The sequence below is a fragment of the Microcaecilia unicolor genome, chromosome 11 (assembly GCF_901765095.1).
Source record: "Microcaecilia unicolor chromosome 11, aMicUni1.1, whole genome shotgun sequence".
Classification (NCBI taxonomy): domain Eukaryota; kingdom Metazoa; phylum Chordata; class Amphibia; order Gymnophiona; family Siphonopidae; genus Microcaecilia; species Microcaecilia unicolor.
The window spans coordinates 61,259,411-61,279,763 of record NC_044041.1 but is presented as its reverse complement, the minus strand read 5'-3'; the positions used below and the strand labels follow the sequence as shown (position 1 = coordinate 61,279,763).

General features: G+C 44.1%; 1 protein-coding gene across 2 annotated transcripts in view; it reads left to right on the top strand.

Moving 5' to 3' along the window:
• Nucleotides 1-16,032, top strand: part of ADORA2A (adenosine A2a receptor) — a 36,608-nt gene extending 20,576 nt beyond the window's left edge. For both annotated transcript variants that reach the window (XM_030219424.1, XM_030219423.1), the window contains 2 exons: nucleotides 9,222-9,983; nucleotides 13,561-16,032. In XM_030219424.1, coding sequence (XP_030075284.1) covers nucleotides 9,589-9,983; nucleotides 13,561-14,419 — 1,254 coding nt within the window. In that variant the 5' untranslated portion in view covers nucleotides 9,222-9,588 and the 3' untranslated portion in view covers nucleotides 14,420-16,032. The remainder of the gene's footprint in view (nucleotides 1-9,221; nucleotides 9,984-13,560) is intronic.
• Nucleotides 16,033-20,353: the final 4,321 nt, after the last annotated feature.

Sequence of the window (20,353 nt, the reverse complement as noted above, 5' to 3'; positions counted from 1 at the left end):
AGACAGGGAGAATGAGAGAGCCATCAACAGAAATAGAAAACGGGGGGAGCGGGGAGGTGGGTTTGGGGGGGAAAATGAGAAGCTCGGTTTTGGTCATATGTAATTTCAGGTGGCGTTGAGACATCCAGGCAGCAATGTCAGACAAGCACGCTGAAACTTTGGTTTGGATGCTAGGTGAGATATCATGGGTAGAAAGGTAGATTTGGGAGTCATCAGCATAGAGATGGTAGGAAAAGCCATGGGATGAGATTAATGAACCAAGGGAAGAAGTGTAGATAGACCAAGAACAGAACCCTGAGGTACGCCGACAGGCAGAGGGATAGAAGTAGAAGAGGATCCACCAGAGTGAACACTAAAGGTGCGGAGGGAGAGGTAGGAAGAGAACCAGGAAAGGACAGAGCCCTGGAATCCAAGTGAGGACAGGGTATCAAGAAGTATGCTGTGATCGACAGTGTCAAAAGCAGCGGAAAGATCAAGAAGAATGAGGATGGAATATTGACCTCTGGATTTAGCCAGTAATAGGTCATTGGAGACTTTAGTAAGCGCAGTTTCGGTTGAGTGGAGAGGGCGAAAACCAGATTATAGTGGGTCAAGAATAGCATGTGAGGAGAGAAACTCAAGGCAGCGGCGGTGAACAGCATGCTCAAGTAGTTTGGAGAGAAAAGGAAGGAGGAAGATGGGTCGGTAATTAGAGGGACAAGTAGGGTCGAGTGAAGGCTTCTTAAGGAGAGGTGTGACCACAGCATGTTTAAAGGCAGCAGGGACAGTCGCAGTGGAAAGTGAGAGGTTGAGAATGTGACAGATAAAAGGAATAAGAGCAGGAGAGATGGCATTAAGAAGGTGGGTGGGAATGGGATCAGAGGAACAGGTGGTACATTTTGAGGAAGAAAGGAGAAGTGTAGTTTCCTCAATAGTAACTTCAGGAAAGGAGGAAAGGGAATGAGGGGAAGAGGAGAGAGGGGAACGGACTAGTGGAGGGAGAGGTGGTGAGGTAGAGAAAGCAAGGTTTATCTTTTGAACCTTGTTGTGAAAGAATTCAGCAAGGGTCTGAGGAGATAATGAAGGGAGAGTTGGGGGAGGGGGCACCTTGAGGAGAGAGTTCAATGTGGTGAAGAGAAGTCGAGGATTAGAGCCAAGAGAGTTGGTCAGTTGGATATAATAATCCTGTTTGGCATGTAAAAGAGCAGATTGGAAGGAGGTCAGCATGAACTTAAAGTGTAAGAAATCAGCAAGGGCCCGAGATTTCCGCCAGAGGCGTTCGGCAGAGCCGGTACAGGAATGTAGGTAGCGGATATTAGAAGTCAGCCAAGGTTGGGGTTTTGTACGCCTTACAGGGCGGGTCATCAAAGGTGCAAGAGTGTCTAAGGCAGAGGATAGAGTATTGTTGTAAGAAGAAACAGCCTCGTTGACAGATGTGGATGGTGCCACAGTAGAGAGGAGGTTTGAAACATGGGAGGATAGAGATGAAGGGTCAATATCGTGAAGATTCCTAGATAAATTAGATAAGATAGGACGGGACTGGGAGGGAGGAGATTTAAGTGTGAAAGTTATAAGATGGTGATCAGAGGAGGGAAGATCAGAGGCAAGGAAACTAGAGGGTGAACAGTTGGAGGAGAAGATGAGATCAAGACAGTGACCATTTTGATGAGTGGGGGAGGAGGAGCATAGTTGGAGATTAAAGGAGGACGTTAAAGCAAGTAATTTGGAAATATAAGAGTTGGAAGGATCATTAGCAGGAATATTAAAGTCACCAAGGATGAGAGAGGGGGAGGAAGGATCATGGAAGAAGGCAACCCAGGCGTCAGTCACTGAGAAAGGATGAAAGGGACTTATCAGGGGGCGATAAATGACCGCTATTCGAAGAGGCAGAGGAGAGAAAAGGCAGATAGAGTGGACTTCAAAGAAGGAAAAACAGTGAGATTGAGGTGGAAGAAGGGGTTGAAATCTGGAGGAGGGAGAGAGAAGTAGTCCAACACCGCCCCCACGGCCAGCAGGGCGAGGAGTATGTGAAAATAGATAATCGCCATAGCACAGGGCTGCGACTGAAGCAGAGTCATCAGGGCAGAGCCAGGTTTCTGTTATGGCGAGCAGATGGAGGTGACGCGAGATAAAGAGGTCCTGGATATAGGCGAGTTTGTTACAGATAGAGCGGGCATTCCATAGGGCACAAGAGAAGGGCAGAGAAGAGGAGGGGAGTAGAGAAATAGAGATGAGGTTAGAGAGGTCATGGTGAGATCTGTAGAGTTGGGATAATAGTTGGTGAGGGGGGCCAGGATTGGGCCACCAAAACAGACCATGTTATCAATATCAGGTGCTTAACAATCAGACTTACTATTTATAAGTACAATTTAAAAAAAAACATTAATTAGGCTGAGACCTGGGATCATTTAACATCTTTTTTTTCCATTGCCTACATCAAAAGAAAAAGATGGTATGTGGGAACTTGCTCCTTTTGTTTTATGGATTGCAGTAGTATATTATAAAAATGCACTTAGCTTTTTTTATTACTACTGTTTCAAAAGACAGGTATTGATATTGAATAATGAGGTAGGGGCTTCCTTCATGCAGACGTTCTCTCCAGAGTTGGTCTGAATGCGACAACATTGTCCAGTTCAGCACACTGTTAGCCGCCAAGTTCATTCAAACTTAATTACGTTCAGTGGAAAATAAATCTTTTGGCTTAGGCTGCTTGCTATGTGAATATTCAATCACTGTTTCATTATTGCTACCCAGTATTACTTATTAAGGGTATTTGCTTTAAACTTTGTTTTAATTCATTTATCCAGTCCATACATGCATGTGTTTTTGCTTTTTAAACCCAAATGTGAATCCTAAAGGTGGTTGAACAGTTAGATATAAGCTGTGTTGTTTCTGAATACTTGTTTTGGACGGCTTTTGGTCCTGCTGATCTGTACATCTGCTGTCTAGAAATTTGGAAGATGGAAATGAGAAAATAAAAATTAAGCTTTGAATATACTTTGTAGAAGTTGTTGTTTACTTTTGTAGTGTATGTATAGATGCCTGTTCTGGTGTATGCATGTTTATACATATGGCTATGATTCCTGAACATGCTGCATCTTTAAAGGACAGACTTTTAAATGCCCAGTTGGGTATATCTGCTAATCTCAACTTTGTTAAATGTTTCAGACATATTCATCTATTCTTTAGATGGGCTCTAGTATTACCATATTGAAAATCGACCATACCATGCCTCTGTGGTTATGTCTACTAATAAGTTGGCTGGAGTCACTGGGGCTCATTTTCAAAGCACTTAAAGTTCCACAAGTTACTAGGGGCTCATTTTCAAAGCACTGAGACTCAGTGGCGTACCTAGGGTAGTTGACACCCGGGGCCGGTCATTTTTTAACACCCCCCCCCCCCCCCCAAAAAAAAAATCCAGTACTAGGCATGCTGAGAATACAAAACACTCAGGACCTATAGAGCAATTCTACCATACCATAAGCAGTCATTTCTACGAGTCACACAAGGAAAAGGAAAGCATCTTAAACACTACAGTGAGCACTAGAACATCAATTCACCTATTGTAAAACGAAACCAGACAGAATAGTACAGATCGTAGAGCCTGCACAGTCAATGCCAACTGAAAGCCATGTCTTTTTCACAAACACAGAACACCCTAATCCACTATAAAATAAGTAATCATAAACTTTCTATTTAGACAAAAATTAAACTGAACCCCCAATGCCAGACTCTGCATACAATGCAACACCACAGAAACTGTCCCCTAGTACTGTGCAAAATATAAAGACAGCAGATGTAAATTTGAAAAAAAACTAACAAGTACCAATCACCACTTTACAAATTAACAAATAGAAATAAAACAAATATAGAAAGTAAAATAATACCATTTTATTGGACTAATACATTTAGCTTTCAGAGGCCAAAACCTCCGTCCTCGGGTCAGTACAGTATAGTGCTGTTACAGTATCCTATCCTGACCTGAGGAAGGGGGTTTTGTTCTCCAAAAGTTAGTCAAAATGTATTAAAATTAGTCCAATAAAAAGATTACCTTGTTTACACGTTCTATTATAAACATTTATTAACACAGCTACAATAATACTACTTTATCCTAAAGCAAAAAACAAAAATATATATTTTATTTACAGTTTGTTGTCTCTGGTTTCTGCTTTCCTCATCTTCTTTTCACCGTCTTCCTTCCATCCAGCATCTGTCTTCGTTCTCTGCCATCCAGTGTCAGCCCTCTCTGCTGTCTCCTCCATCCAATGTCTGCCCTCTATCTCTGCCCCTTCCATCCACATCTGCCCTCTATCTCTGCCCCTTCCATTCACTGTCTGCCCTTTCCCTTCCATCCACTCCACTGTCTGCCCTTTCTCTCTGCCCCTTCAATCCACCATTTGCCCTCCCTCTCCCATCCATCCAGGGTCTGCCCTCCCTCTCGCTCCCCCTTCCATCTAGGATCTGTTCCCTCTCTCTCTGCCCCTTTTTTCAGCCCCCAGTTCCAGCCCCCACCCAGTCCCCTTCTCCCCTCCCCTTCTCCTGTCTGAGACCCCCACCCCAGTCCCCTTCTCCCCTCCCCGTCTCCCATCTGAGATCCCCAACCCAGTCCCCTTCTCCCCTCCCCCTCCCCTGCCTGAGATCCCCACCCCAGTCCCCTTCTCCCCTCCCCTTCCTTTCTCCCGTCTGAGACCCCCACCCCAGTCCCCTTCTCCCCTCCCCTTCCCCCGTCTGAGACCCCCACCCCAGTCCCCTTCTCCCCTCCGAGATCCCCACTCCAGTCCCCTTCTCCCCTCCCCGTCTCCCATCTGAGATCCCCAACCCAGTCCCCTTCTCCCCTCCCCCTCCCCTGTCTGAGATCCCCACCCCGGTCCCCTTCTCCCCTCCCCCTTTCCCCTCTGAACACCCCCACCCCAGTCCCCTTCTCCCCTCCCCTTCCCTTCTCCCGTCTGAGACCCCCACCCCAGTCCCCTTCTCCCCTCCCCCTCCCCTGTCTGAGACCCCCACCCCAGTCCCCTTCTCCCCTTCCCTTTTCCCCTCTGAACACCCCCACCCCAGTCCCCTTCTCCCCTCCCCTTCCCCCGTCTGAGATCCCCACTCCAGTCCCCTTCTCCCCTCCCCCTCCCCTGCCTGAGATCCCCACCCCAGTCCCCTTCTCCCCTCCCCTTCCTTTCTCCCGTCTGAGACCCCCACCCCAGTCCTCTTCTCCCCTCCCCCTCCCCTGTCTGAGATCCCCACCCGAGTCCCTTTTGCCCCTCTCCTTCCCCACCTCAGTCCCGTTCTCACTACTGTCTGAATCGGCGAAGCAGCATCGCAGGCAGCGCCTCGTCTGCCCTGCTGCTTGTAAAAAAATCAAATCTCCTTCTCCTCGTCTTGACGTCGACTCGGGCCTTCCAATCAATCACTATGTCCCGCCCGGCGCCCGCCCTCGCGGAAGTTACCTTAGAGGAGGGCGGGACATAGTGATTGATTGGAAGGCCCGAGTCGACGTCAAGACGAGGAGAAGGAGAGATTTGATTTTTTCACAAGCAGGGTAGACGAGGCGCTGCCTGCGACGCTGCTTCGCTGATTTTTGTTTAAAGGAGGCGGCGGGAGCGGAGCACCCCCCACCCACTGGCACCTGGGGCGGACCGCCCCCACCGCCCCCCCCTTGGTACGCCACTGCTTAGACTTACAAAGTTCCATAGGTTGCAGTGTAACTTTATAAGTCATAAGTGCTTTGAAAATATGCCTCAAACTATGTAACTTTGTTAGTCTAAGTGATTTGAAAATACAACTCACTTTTGTCCCACAAGTTTTAACTTTTCTTGGATATCCAGATAATTTATTTGGGGGTTTTATTTGGGGGTAGAAAGTGATTTTGTATTTTGCTCCCTACAGTAGATAATCCCTTTTTATTTTTATTTCTCCTGTGTTGTACTGCTTAATGTGATTTCTCAGTGTTTCCTTTTCTAATCTTGGTCCTTCATTGTAATTGGTGAGGATTGGTCTGTGTTCTGTCAGTGACCAAAGTGAGAGATTCTGCTGGCATTTAATTTGTGTGTGGATCCATAGGAGTCTAATTTGTCTGGCTTTTTCAATAGGAAGCATATTGTGGTTCTGTATATTCACTGCTGCCTTTTTAAAGGTACAGTTACTGTTAAACTTGGTACATAGGCTCCGAGAAGCTTTTTTGCAGGATTTAATGTTAATTCACAAAGTAATTTGGCAGTGGAGGAGTGGCCTAGTGGTTAGTGCAGTGGACTTTGATCCTGGGGAACTGAGTTCGATTCCCACTGCAGCTCCCTGTGACTCTGGGCAAGTCACTTAACCCTCCATTGCCCCTAGTACAAAATAAGTACCTGAATATATGTAAACCACTTTGAATGTAGTTGCAAAAAACTTCAGAAAGGTGGTATATCAAGTCCCATTTCCCTTTCCTTTATTTGTCTGCTCTTTGGTAAGGAGAGGGGAGTGGAATGAACACTGTCAGGAACTACAAGGACTTGAACTGGTTCATGTCAGCTTCAGAAAGACGAGAAAGCAGTAGAACCAGAGGAAGGGACAAGAAGACTTATTTTATTAATACAGCTTAATAAGGTATTTTATATTTCTTATAAAGTAAAGTTGAGGGATATGTGCCACTGTAATAATTATTTTCCAGGATACTGTGATGTGTGTTGAGAGGTTGACCAGACTCAAGTCTACTATAATGGTAAAGTTTGTTATGGGATAATGCAACTTTATTTAAAAATATCAGTTCTTCCAAGGTTTCCATAAGTGTGCATGTTGTCGGTTGATGCAGGACAGACTTTTTACTTAGAAATCTGTTATCAAGTGCACTCTAAGGCATTATGTAGGAGCATTACTCACGCCTATATGTGTAGTGCCCCCCCCCCCCCCAAGTCAGGTCTGAGGAGTATACCAAGCACTACTTATGCCTATTTGTCTAGTGCCCCCCCCCCCATGTTAAATCTAGGCCCCCCTAAAATGTCAGGTCTGGCTACATCCCTGCCCGGCGGTAGGGCCGATTTGGTGCACGCTACCCACACAGTGGCCCTACAGCGGCTTTGTAAACAGGCCCCGTAATTACTCATAATAATTTTATGCTAATGATACCAAATCTTCAGTTCCTCTTCCCATCAGCGTTCATGTTATGCAGATGGCATCCTGTGATTTTCTTTATCCAAATCATCTCTCACCATTCATGATTACAATTCTTTCGTCAGTTCTAGAGTCTTGAATATTAAATATATTAGTAATTTGCATATGTATCTACCTGTCTTTATGGAAAGGGTAGTGGATGCATGGAATGGCCTTCCAGGGAAAGAGGTGGAAAGAAAAACAGAGACTTATCTGTGCCTTCCCCCTTACTAGCAGTGACGAAGGGAAACCCAAATATCAGCTGCAGTCTTTGCTGGTGCACCTGCATAGACTGGGTGGACTTATGGTCAAATTAGGCTTTTGGCATTCAATTCTGTGGCTATAAACATTTGTACTTGGGTCAGGGTCCGGTTTTCAGGCCTAGCTTCTGCTTATTGGGTTGACTGGGGCTCAGGAAGCTGCAGGGCAGCTCTCATAACTCCTGAGGAAGAATCCAAACCAATACTCTACAGAGCCACCTACTGGTGGGACTGCTATGCTAATGGCTAGATTAGACAGAGAGAATGGGAGGGAAACCCCAAGTAGTTCATGAAGCCTGATGTCACTGTGAACATAAATAAATGTGTCAGCTGAACGACCCCAGTTGTGAGCATTGAGTCCTTCTTTTCTGACCCGAGGAAAACTAGTCAAGAAATGTATTGAGTCGTCCAATAAAAAGGTTTTAACATATGATCATTGCTTGTTTGCCTTTTATTTCTGTGGGCTAACATGGAAATCAGGCTGTAGAGGCTACTTTTAGTACTGAAATATCCTCTATAGAACTAGGACTTTCTTTGTGAAAATACACCGAGGAAAATAGTTGATACTTTAATACAAAATGCTTTTTAGTATGCACGTTGATTGCTACTGTGACTCAATAGTGAAAAGAGTGCCCTCAGAAACAACCACTCTTTTAACGGCAATATAACTTGTTTTGCCACGGTGGCATAGCACCTCTTTCATTGGGCGTTTTCAGGGGAAGCCTTCTATTCAGTCTAGAAGAGTGACTGATTGGACTAAAAAATTCTGGGGGAGAAAAACGTTTTAAGATAAGTACACGTTTTTTTTTTTTGATTCAGCACAATGTTTTGTTATAGCACTTTTAACTGAGGAAATAGCACATACATATACGTTTATGCACAAGAGTGGCCCGATGAAAGAGGTGCTATGCCACCGTGGCAAAAGAAATTATATTGCCGTTAAAAGAGTGGTTGTTTTTGAGGGCACTCTTTTCACTATTGAGTCACAGTAGCAATCAATGTGCATACTAAAAAGCATTTTGTATTAAAGTATCAACTGTTCTCCTCGGTGTATTTTCACAAAGAAAGTCCTAGTTCTATAGAGGATATTTCGTTATTCTTACTGAGGACGGTGGGATTTGCTTTTGCATATATCTGGAGTTTGGACTTTTAGTACTGAAGCAACACATGGTGGGAGCAAGGAGGGTCTCTTGCTGCTGAATTTCCTTCTCTGCTCCCCCAGCTGCTTCTCATCTTACCTCCATTTCATAAAACACCAGATGTGGGGACTTTAACTGGATGGAAATCACTGGTCTTCTCCATCCCTGGTATGCCTTGACCTTAAATTATGTGCTGATGGGTGTAGCTTTGCAATGTAGTAAATGATGACAGATAAAGACTAAAGTGACCCTTCTAGTCTGATCAGTCAGGTAGTTAGGGTCCTTGCAGGATATTAGTATGGTTGTGCACAAATGTTTGTGCATGACAGTGGCTCCCTGTGTCTTTAATTAGAGTTTGTGTATCTTCTTAATGTAACTAGTCACTCAGAACAGCCTATGTACCATCATACAAGGGGGGGGGGGGGGAGTTAACTGCTTCAGGGCTTACTCTTTTATGGGTATCATCTCCGATTTCTTCAGACTCCATGCTGATTCCAGTGTGTATTTCCTCACTCTCCTGAACTGTAATTTACTGGCTTAGCCTGTATTTTGGCATAAACTTGCTAGTCCAGTTGGTTGCCATAGTAGAGAGAAAATTGGTCAAATGTTTGTACACCTTTGTTGCATGGTAAAAATGGTGGAGGTTTTCAGTTCTTCAAAAGCTGTGACAAGATGGTGTCTCCGGCTGTATACTGTCTGTCTGACTGTTCTAATTTCATTGCAGGAAATTCCAAGTGGTGTCAGAAGTTTGCAACAGCAGATAATTTCCTCAGTTAACATAAAAAAAAAGAGAGACAGAAAACAAAGCTGGATGCTTTCTTCAGCCTGCTGGTGCTAGAACAAACAGCCTGAAGCTCATCTGAGATGCTTCCTTCATACTGGGCTATTTTATTGCACTGACTTGTGTATTTCCTGGTTCTTCCTTCAAGCTTTACTTGTCCAGCCAGAGGTGTCTGGATTCTGGGACAGTCTTGGTCTTGTCTTCCATAGGAGAGAAAGATCCATTCCTCTCTGTCCACAGGAGACAGGAACTGGTCCTGAGGGATTAGATTCTTCCAGCTTTTTAGAGGAATTGTGCAGTGTCGATATGAATGGCGAACATCTCACATCCCCAGGCTGATATGACCAACCACAGTATGCTAGGGGATAAGAATGGACGTGTCACAGAAAACCTGGTCTACATTTTCCTGGAACTTCTCATTGCTCTTCTGGCTATCCTGGGCAATATCCTGGTCTGTTGGGCTGTCTGGCTGAACAGCAACTTGCAGAATGCCACCAACTATTTTGTGGTGTCTTTGGCAGTGGCAGATATTGCAGTTGGTGTCTTGGCCATCCCGTTCGCCATCACTATTAGCACTGGCTTCTGCGCCCTTTTCCATGGCTGCCTCTTCATTGCCTGTTTTGTCTTGGTGCTAACCCAGAGTTCCATTTTCAGTCTTCTGGCAATTGCCATTGACAGATACATTGCCATCCGAATCCCACTCAGGTAAGATGGGCAAAGACAGGAAGGAGGTGACTAAGCTGCATCTTATAATGCACGGGAAAGCTGTGAGGGTCCCTCTTACTCTGATATAGTACAAACATTGAACGACCTAATCTGAGTGAACAGAAAAAAAGCCAACTTCAGATAATGCAAATCAATATAGATAGAAAAAAAAACAGAGGAATGATGTCCTGTGACAAAATCATTTCACTAAGTCATAACATTTTTTTTAAGGACAGACACTCAGGTTCAACTTCGGTAGAAACACCTCCCTCCCCCCTCCCCTTTTCACTATGTATTATACAACTAGTAAAAAAGCCCCGTTTCTGATGCAAATGAAACGGGGGGGGGGGGGGGGGGCTAGCAATGTTTTCTTCTGTGTGCATGTGGGAGTGTGTGTGTCCCTGCCCTCTGGCCTCTCTCCCCTCCCCGCTCTGAGTCCTTCACTGTTACAGAGCCAGCGATTTGATTTCGTGCTCTGCTGTTTTCCTTCACTGACTGTGTTACAGAGAGGGCGGGGCAGACACTCATAGGGAAACCGGATATCTCGCCCCCTTCACACTTCCAGCTGGAGGCTTCATAGAACGTTGGTGTTGCTTTTTATATAGACAGATTAGCCACCACAGTTTTGATTGCATAGTTTTACAGGGACTGTGGAATCCTAAGGGATTATTTGATTTTGGTCATTCATAAAATTGTCTGATTAGGTTTCAAGGATTGTTTGATGTGGGTTAGTGGGAAATATATCTTACTAAATTTTCAGGGATAGTCTAGTTCTGGATTAGCAGGAAATGGATCCGATTAGGTTTTCAGCATTGTCTGGCCAGCGATTGGTTCTGGGTTTACAGGACAAGGATCTGATTAGGTTTGTGGGGGTTGTCTGGTTCTGGGGTTCAGGGAAATTGATTCTGGGGCTGTAGGAATTTGGATGTTTCTAGATTCATGTAGATTATGAAATTCTGTATGCTAGTTCATGGGGAATGGCTTTTTCTGGGATTGTAGTCGTGATGGGAGAGGAATGGGGGAATGAAGTAATGTCATTCTTTTTTCTCCATTGCTAGTATCCAAGATCTGACAACCCCCAGAGAGGAAAGAGATGGTTGAGTGTTTGTTACTCCCTCTTTTAAGTCACTTCTCTGGCTGAATCTGGTGTATTTGATAACACAGTGCATTAACCTTTCCATTGAGACAGATGGACTTAGGGGTGTATGGGGTTAAGGAGATTGGAAACATTAAAAGCTCATTGGCATTTGACCTAATAAACTGGAAAAATATTTAGTCTTGGAATTGTATATCTGAGAATAAATCTTACAACATTTCAAACTTGGCTACATTTTTTGCGACAAATTTTGAAATTGTGCAGCTGCTTATCCCATGGTTGAAGGTGCCATCTCTCAGCTATTCAAAATCCCTCCAAATAGTAACAGCAGAATGACTGTCTCTCTGTTTCATTTATTTATCTTTCCTCTTCTTCTCTCCTGTCTACCTTGGCCATTCCTTTCTCCCCATTATTTTCCTCTTCCACTTCCTCTTCATTCCTTTCTGCTGAGTGAGCCAACTTTGCACATTCAGTTCCTTCCATTTCTCTCTTTCCATCCTGAGTTTGAACTGCCTATCTGAACAACAATAAATGCAAATGAAATGCCATTTTCTGTAGAATCTTTCGTTCATGTTTATCACAAGCCCTTTCAGCTGCCAGCACAAAAGCAGACTGGAAAGAGCAGTTCCAGCTGCTGCAGTTACTAGAGCATCCCTGGCTGGGAACCAGTCCGTGCTGAACACTGGAGGTCACCCCGTAGCACGAGACAAGACAAGAAGAATTTCTTTAAAGAGTCCTTGTCTTAAAAGGAAGAATTAGGGATGAATGATATCCATTTTACTACTACTACTACTACTACTATTTAGCATTTCTATAGCGCTACAAGGCATACGCAGCGCTGCACAAACATAGAAGAAAGACAGTCCCTGCTCAAAGAGCTTACAATCTAATAGACAAAAAATAAATAAAGTAAGCAAATCAAATCAATTAATGTGAACGGGAAGGAAGAGAGGAGGGTAGGTGGAGGCGAGTGGTTACAAGTGGTTACGAGTCAAAAGCAATGTTAAAGAGGTGGGCTTTCAGTCTAGATTTAAAGGTGGCCAAGGATGGGGCAAGACGTAGGGGCTCAGGAAGTTTATTCCAGGCGTAGGGTGCAGCGAGACAGAAGGCGCGAAGTCTGGAGTTGGCAGTAGTGGAGAAGGGAACAGATAAGGATTTATCCATGGAGCGGAGTGCACGGGAAGGGGTGTAGGGAAGGACGAGTGTGGAGAGATACTGGGGAGCAGCAGAGTGAATACATTTATAGGTTAGTAGAAGAAGTTTGAACAGGATGCGAAAACGGATAGGGAGCCAGTGAAGGGTCTTGAGGAGAGGGGTAGTATGAGTAAAGCGACTAAATTTCATGGGGATTTAGGCAGATTTCATTTTGGTTTTAAAAAATGGGTGACAAATGTCAAAACTTGATATCTTATATGCAAGAAATTATTACATGAAGCTTCCTAGGATAATGTAGACAGCAGGGAGTTAGTGTTTCACAGCTGAGATTTCAGAAATCAACTAAAATACATTCAGATCTATGAAATAAAAGCAACAAGTTTCATACATTCTCTATTGTCGATTTTACTGAAAATGTTTCACTGGCTGCTGGTTTTGAAGGTGTTCATAAATTAAATGATTTTTTTTTTTCCCAAAATCCCTCTGAAAAATGGGAGAGAATATATGTGGTAATGGGCTCATTTGGAATCATTTTCCCGAAATGTATAAGTAAGAATCAGTAAATACTATTTTCTTGGTTCCTGATATTGGGCTATCAACAGAAGATTATAATCTCCCCTGAACACACACACACACCACACCACACCACACCCACCTTTAGAGGTCTATGTGGTAGACCAGTGATGGCGAACCTATGGCACGCGTGCCCTCCCGCCCCACCCTCAGAGCACCAGGGCCCACCTCCGAAATTTAAAAGTCATACCTGGTCGGGGTTAAGGCGGCGTCAGCAGCAGCAGTAGTAGTGAAAAGCGTGCTGACTCGGCGCGCCTTCCCTTCTGTCTCTCAAGCTCTGGTACCGCCCTCATTTCCTGTTTCAGCAAGGGCGGGACCACAGAGCTTGAGAGACAGAAGGGAAGGCTGAAGGTGCGCCGAGTCAGCACGCTTTTCAGTGCTGCTGCTGCCGCCGACGCCGCCTTAACCCCGACCAGGTACGACTTTTAAATTTTGGAGGGGGCCCTGGTACTCGGACGGAGGGAGGGCGGGCTGCTCAGGAAAAGCTTTTGTCTTTGACACCATTGGTTTTCTTTGGGGGAGGGGGGAGGAGGAATGGCACTTTGCGATAAATAATTAGATTTTGGATTGCTGTTTTGGCACTCGGTCTCTGAAAGGTTCGCCATCACTGTGGTAGATGATGCCTGAGCTTACTAGTTTCTTAACCCCTGAATAGCACATCCACAGGGGGCAGAGTCCTGAGAGATCTGCATGGTATAGAGGGTCCCTGAGCTTATTGATATCTTACCTAATTCTTGTTGTTTCTGTTTTCAGGTATAATGGGTTGGTAACAAGCCAACGTGCCAGTGGAATCATAGCCATCTGCTGGGTGTTGTCTTTCATCATTGGTTTAACGCCCATGCTGGGCTGGCATAACCGAAGCCAAAAGGAGCTCAATTGCACAAAGCCCATGGTAACTTGCCTTTTTGAGGAGGTGGTCACTATGGACTACATGGTGTATTATAACTTCTTTGCCTGTGTGTTGGGGCCCCTGCTGCTCATGCTGGGCATTTACCTCAAGATCTTCATGGCAGCCCGGCGGCAGCTGAAACAGATGGAGCTGAAGATTCTCCATGGGGAGCGTTCCCGTTCCATTCTTCAGAAAGAGCTTCATGCTGCCAAGTCTCTAGCCATCATTGTGGGGCTCTTCGCCTTCTGTTGGCTCCCATTGCATACTATCAACTGCTTTACCCTTTTTTGCCCTGGATGTCCTCGCCCACCTCTCTGGCTGATGAACCTGGCTATAATCCTGTCCCATTTCAATTCGGTCGTGAACCCACTGATCTATGCATACCGGATCAGGGAGTTTAGACACACTTTCCGGAAGATCATTAAACAGAACATTTTGGGAAGGAAAGACCAGTTAAGGCCTACCCATTCTAGCATAATGACCACGTCAACCACAGATGGTGATAGAGCTGACAAAAGAGTCAATGGCTATGTACTAAATATTTGCCCCAGTAGCAACCAGGATGCAGCTTTGAACAAAACTAAGGAGGCTTTGGAATGGTCCAGTGCAGCTGAGAAGAATACTGGGCAGGTCTCGGACAGTTCCCAAAGCACAGAACCCTGCAGAGTGTGCCCAAAGCGGAGCAGTGCCCTGGATATACAGCAGTTTGCAGATGGCTCCTGATGAAAGCTGAGGGCTTTTCTGGTGTCTGAGCACGTTTACAAGAGAGATGCATGGCTACGGATCCTTCCAAGCCCCAGATGAAGGTTTGAAGTTTCCAAGAGGGACAGAGTCTTCACGATCCACAGCTGTGCACTTCCAAAGAGACCATCCTAGAAAATCCTGACTGAGGTGTAGTGACTGGAAGAAAACAGGAGAGAAGTCATACCTTCAAAGGGAAGAAGGGTGGTGCCTCTGTGATCAGCTATTAAGGTGTCTACGGGGTACAGAAATCTTTACCCAAAATGGTGCCTTTTGATGTCTTAAACCAGCTTCAGAAAAGGGAATATTGTAGAACCAATCAGTGTAATGTGTGAGAAGGAGTAATAGCAGAAACCCCAGAGTCTACAGATGGTGAGGAGTGATCAGGGCAGTGCCACACACATCTGTGAACAGGACTGAGGGTACTGAGAGACTGTCTGGAGAGAACCACCTCAGATTTTATTCCAAATTAGATTTCGTTTTATTTATCTATTTATTTTATGAATGTCATCTGTCTTTTTGTTTCTGGGAATTACCCTGTGTGACATGAATTTAGGTCCAAAGTGAATTGAACCTAGATTCCATTATTTTTCCATACTCAGAAGTTCTTTGCTGTGTACTGTACGTGAATCGGTGAAGCTCCATCCTGTCTGTATTGCTTATCTGTAGAGTATTTAGAGAGAAGGAAGCACTGTCTATATATACTGTCACGTCCACACAAAATTTGTAGGAATACTCGGACTATCTTTCAATCTGTATCATTTCTCTTTGAGTGTCTTTGTATATATGGATCTCAGTTTTACATTCCTCTGTCTATCTATGTGCAAGGAGAAGCACCTCTGGCTTTACAGAGAAGACTAATGGATTTCTCAGGAAACTCTGAAGTTTTGCTTTGGATTTTAGAATGCTTGCTTAACTCTTTACCCTCCTAAGCAAATAAATCTGTTACATACTGAATGTCGCATCTCTAAAATCTTACAACTTCCAATCAAAATCCATAATCTAATAAAAACTCCCCCTTTCATTCCTTTGTCTCTCATTGCCTCTTGCTCCTTGACCTCGTCTAATTTTTCCCTTCCTCTCTCCTAATCCAAATAATTTTATACTGTTTAACCCCACTAAGACTCTTAGCATATGAGAAATTCATTATAACTGTGAGTTTTCTAAAATTGTGATTTGCATACCTCATTGAACAGAGGCTAAAGATACTGTGGGATTGTCCTGTTCCATAACAGGAAAACAGGGCTCCAGAGCCAAACAAAAGAGAGATACTGTGGGAAAACCCCTCCTCTGTTCTGTCCCAAGCTACTGGGAGTCACCTTCCAGCTTCTCTTGCAAGGACCGCCTGGCTGGCTCCTAAATTGTACAGTGTTTGGATTGGATTTATTGATATTATATACAGAGTATATATACCTTAGTGTCAAAGTGGTTTATGAGTAACAATTTCAAAACAAAATATTACAGACATTCCGTTACATGATAGTATAATTCTCCAATGCTGGGCTTCTGAAAGGCACTTGTGGGTTCTATCTCACTACACTGGGTTTGGTTCCAGGTTATATAGAGAGCCACATCTAGAGAGAAAGGAAAAGGGATGGGATTTGATATACAGTAACGTCTCGATTATCCAACTTTGCAGATCCAACCATCTGGCATATCTGACAGACCCCCCCCCCCCCCCCCCCCCCCCCCCCGGTGACATCACTTGACTTCTGTTTCCGAACCTGGGACCCTACATTTACCACCGTTGTGAGCAAGGACCCTGCTTTTACTGCCTTTGTTTCTGCATTGTTTGAGGGGTTACTGTTGTTTTCCGTATTATTCAACTTTTCATTTATCCGATAGCGGGTCGGTCCCATTTAGGTTGGATAATTGAGACTACTGTTCCGCTTTTCTGTGGTTACAATCAAAGCGGTTTACATATTATATACAGGGACTTATTTGGGGCAGTGGAGGGTCAGATGACTTATCCAGAGTCACAAGTAGCTGCAGTGGGATTTGAACCCAGTTCCCTGGGTTCATAGGCCGATGCACTAACCATTAGGTTACTCCTCCACTCCAGAGGAAGGACTCTGTCATGTTATGACTGAAGATTGATAACACCACTCCTATCACCTTCCACAGATGCCTTTTGCTTATTGTCTAGTCTACATCCAAGGGAGTGAAACTGTATCTAGAAGCCCCACTAGTTGGGGGGGAGGTGATCTTAGAGAGGTATTTCTATTCCTTATTGTCTCCTACCTTCCCACCTGCAAGACAGCCAGATTCTGTCTGGTAGACACAGCAACTTTCAAACTGCTGAAAAACTCTAACCAAACCAAAAAGTCCTGAGTTCCCATCTCTTTAGTCAGGAATTGAAAGAATTTCTCTCTTCCCTCAGGGGCTTGTGAACTATTTGTCTCATTGGAAGGTTTTGGTGTGTAGTGACTCAAGTCCCTATATAGCAGGGGTGGACAACCTTTTTTTTTTTTTGTTACATTTCTACCCCGCGCTTTCCCACTCATGGCAGGCTCAATGCGGCTTACGTATTGTATACAGGTACTTATTTGTACCTGGGCCAATGGAGGGTTAAGTGACTTGCCCAGAGTCACAAGGAGCTGCCTGTGCCTGAAGTGGGAATTGAACTCCGTTCCTCAGGACCAAAGTCCACCACCCTAACCACTAGGCCACTCCTCCACTCCAGAGAGCCATGTAAATGTCACTGTCCCTAGCAGGCTGCATCTTTATGTAATGTCATAACCAGAAATGCACAAAGTGTCATAGACCTTCTGTAAGTAAAAAGTAACTAAAAATGATGGAAACAAACTGTTAGAGTGGCTGTTCTGAAAATATTTGTGAAATACGGTATTTAAAGTCACCAATAGTCTGGTTAATGACATTTTCAGTATATACTTCCCATGGTCTCATAAAATTCAGTGGCGGCCATAAGTTGCCCATCCTGCTATACAGAGTCCAAAAACAGAGGGAGCTTGTGTCTCTTCCTAAGACTGCATGATGAAGTGTATGTACATGCGTTACACATGCACTTACATATCAGTTTGCCAAGTTGTATGACATGTCATGAGTCTGTCATGTCCTAAATCCCATCCTGAGTTTAAGGAAAGCAGAAGATGATCTTGTGGTCTGGCAGTAAGTATTTAAAGGAGGAGGTCTGAGGCCAGAGGGGGCTCAAGAGACATATGCAGCAGTGCTGGGGGTCTCAAAGAGACAGAGCACTCTTGTGTACGGGGGGGGGGGGGGGGGGGGGCTGAAAGACACAGAGCAGTCAACTCACTATACTGGGAGTCTGAGACACAAAACAGTCAGCCGTGTGTGCGGGTGATCTCGGAGACTCAGGCGGTCAATAACTCGATGATTCTAAAGCAGGTGTAATGAGACATGAAATCTGATTGGTCAAGCGGCATGTGTTGGTCATACAGACTTTGTAAGGAATGGATTTATGTATTAGGCAAAATATGGAAAAAAATATTTTTAAGTTCGTTTGTTGCACAATTGTGCATCTTTTTCTTGAGATCTGAGCTTCCTGCAGGTTCTGGGGGCCTCCTACTGAACCCTTATTTCCTTATTAAAAAAAAATCGTCACATCAGCTTCCTCACGAGCTTTTGCTTTTGCTTGATGTATGTTTTCCCCTCCATTGGAATTTTTTTTCCCTTTCAGAAAATCATGAAAATTAAAATATTTGATAAAAGAAACATTTCAAAATTGTGCAAACTAACACACTCCAGCCCCAACTTGTCTTCTGTTCATTGGATTCTCTCCTTTCAAAGTTTTTTTTTTACTTTTCTATGTCTTTAATTCTTTTTCCTCCAGTTCCACTGTTCAATTTTCACCATAGATATTCTGCCATTAGTTAATCCTCTGCTTCAGGGCTTGCAGCCCCCTGTTTACAAAGCCCTACTAGCAGCTGCTTTGCGGCAGTGCCGACGCAGCCCATTCAAAGTGAATAGGCTGTGTCGACATTACTGCACTGGCAGCCACTAGCGCGGCTTTGTAAACAGGAGTAAATTTGATTTGATTTTAATACTTTATATACTGCTTAGTACCAAAAGTATTAACATGGTTTACAATAAGCCAAAATAAAATACAATTTAAAACAATACATACAATTCAAATTTAAATAAATCTAATACATTCCAAAATAAAGTATACAATATTAAAAAAATCAAAAGAAAAGAATATTCAACAAAGATCTAGCTTCATACTTATCTAATCAATCACAGTGCCAATTCATTGTGAAACTGTTTGTCTAGTCAATATGAAGCTTTATTCACAAACCAAGGGGTCCTTTTACTAAGCTGCAGGAAACAGGGACCTGCAGTAGTGGGGCCATTTTACCCGTGCGCCAGGGCTCTTTTTACCGCAGTGGGTAAAAAGCACCCCCCAAAAAATGGCCATTTGGCAAGATAACTCTTACCATGTGGCCATGCGGCAGGGAGCACTTACTGTCACCCATTGAGGTGGCAGTAAGGGCTCCCATGGTAACCCGGTGATAACCAGACAGTGTGCGGCGATGCCCGATTACCACAGTTAGCGCTATGCAAGAAAAAAGATTATCACCGGGCTAGCGCCGCGCTAGGGGAAAAAACGTTTTTCCAGCACGCCGAAAATGGCACATAGTCAAGCCAGAACTACAGCTGGTGGCCACGTTGGCCTGGTGTTAGTACTTATTTAGCATGTGGTGAGCACATATTGGGCTTACCGATGCTTTGTAAAAGGGCCCCCAAGTTTTGAAGGCTTTTCAGAAAGTCAAGTGGGTTGGAATTGCTCTGCAACTTCATTGGTGAAGCATTCCACAAGGATATGTGTTTCAGATTAGACCAAGTTTATGACGTCTAGTCTCATTCCCGTTATTGCACAGACTGACACAGTATGTTTGCATATATATTTGCATTTATAATCCACCTAGACTTAGCAGAGTACAAAGTTAACATATGTTGGGGAAGTTATCAACGTGGAATACTGTTAAGATATGCAATTTCACTGTTAACCTCAGTTAGTAGTAACTAAAGGCTCATTGCTTAAAATGGGACTTGTGCTAAAATAGCATGAGTTAGTGGCAAAATAACACTTCTTAATGGTAGCCCACATTGATAACTGTGCCCCATAATCACATAAGAAACAAAAACAATATAAACATCCATCATTAAAATGGGACTATGAGAGCTAGAGAGTTAGAAGATAGAGATGGGGCAGTGCTGCATACCAAGGGGGGGAGAGAAACAGGCAGTGCTGGATGGGGGGGGGGAGGATAGTGGAGATGCTGGAGGGGAGGAGAGACAGAGGAGATGCTAGATGGTGTGGGAGAGACAGGCAACGACAATACTGCATGGGGAGAGAGAGGACAGTGCTAAATGGTGAAGGGGAGGGGAGATTAGAGATAGGGGCAATGCTGGATAGTGGGACAAGGGAGAAAGACAGGAGATTCTGGAAGGTGGCAGCAGGAGAATGAGGAAGACACTGGATGGTAGGGGTAGAGAGAGAGAGGAAAGAGTTAATGAAAGACTGGGGAATGAGAGGGTCAGGATGAGAGAAAGATGGAAACTGTATGTAGACACAGTACAAAAAGGGAGATTAAAGACCAGATAATATGAATGGATAGGCAGAAAAAATGGAAGAAAGCTGAAAGGAACAGATCAGTGTTACAGTTGGATGTTGTGGAGGAAGTGAGAAAGAGGGAAAAAAAATGAGAAATGGACAGGAGATTCTTGGAAAAAGAGTTAAAAGAGGAAAGTAACCAGAGACTGGGGTCAACATTAAAAAAATGGCCAGACAGCAAAAATTAAAAAAAAACCCAACATTTATTTTTAACTTAGGATGAAGTATTGTAGTAGCTATGTTAGTCCACTTTAAAATTTAATAAATATCAATAAAAGAACAAAAATAAGGTGATTAACTTCTTATTGAACTGAATGTCT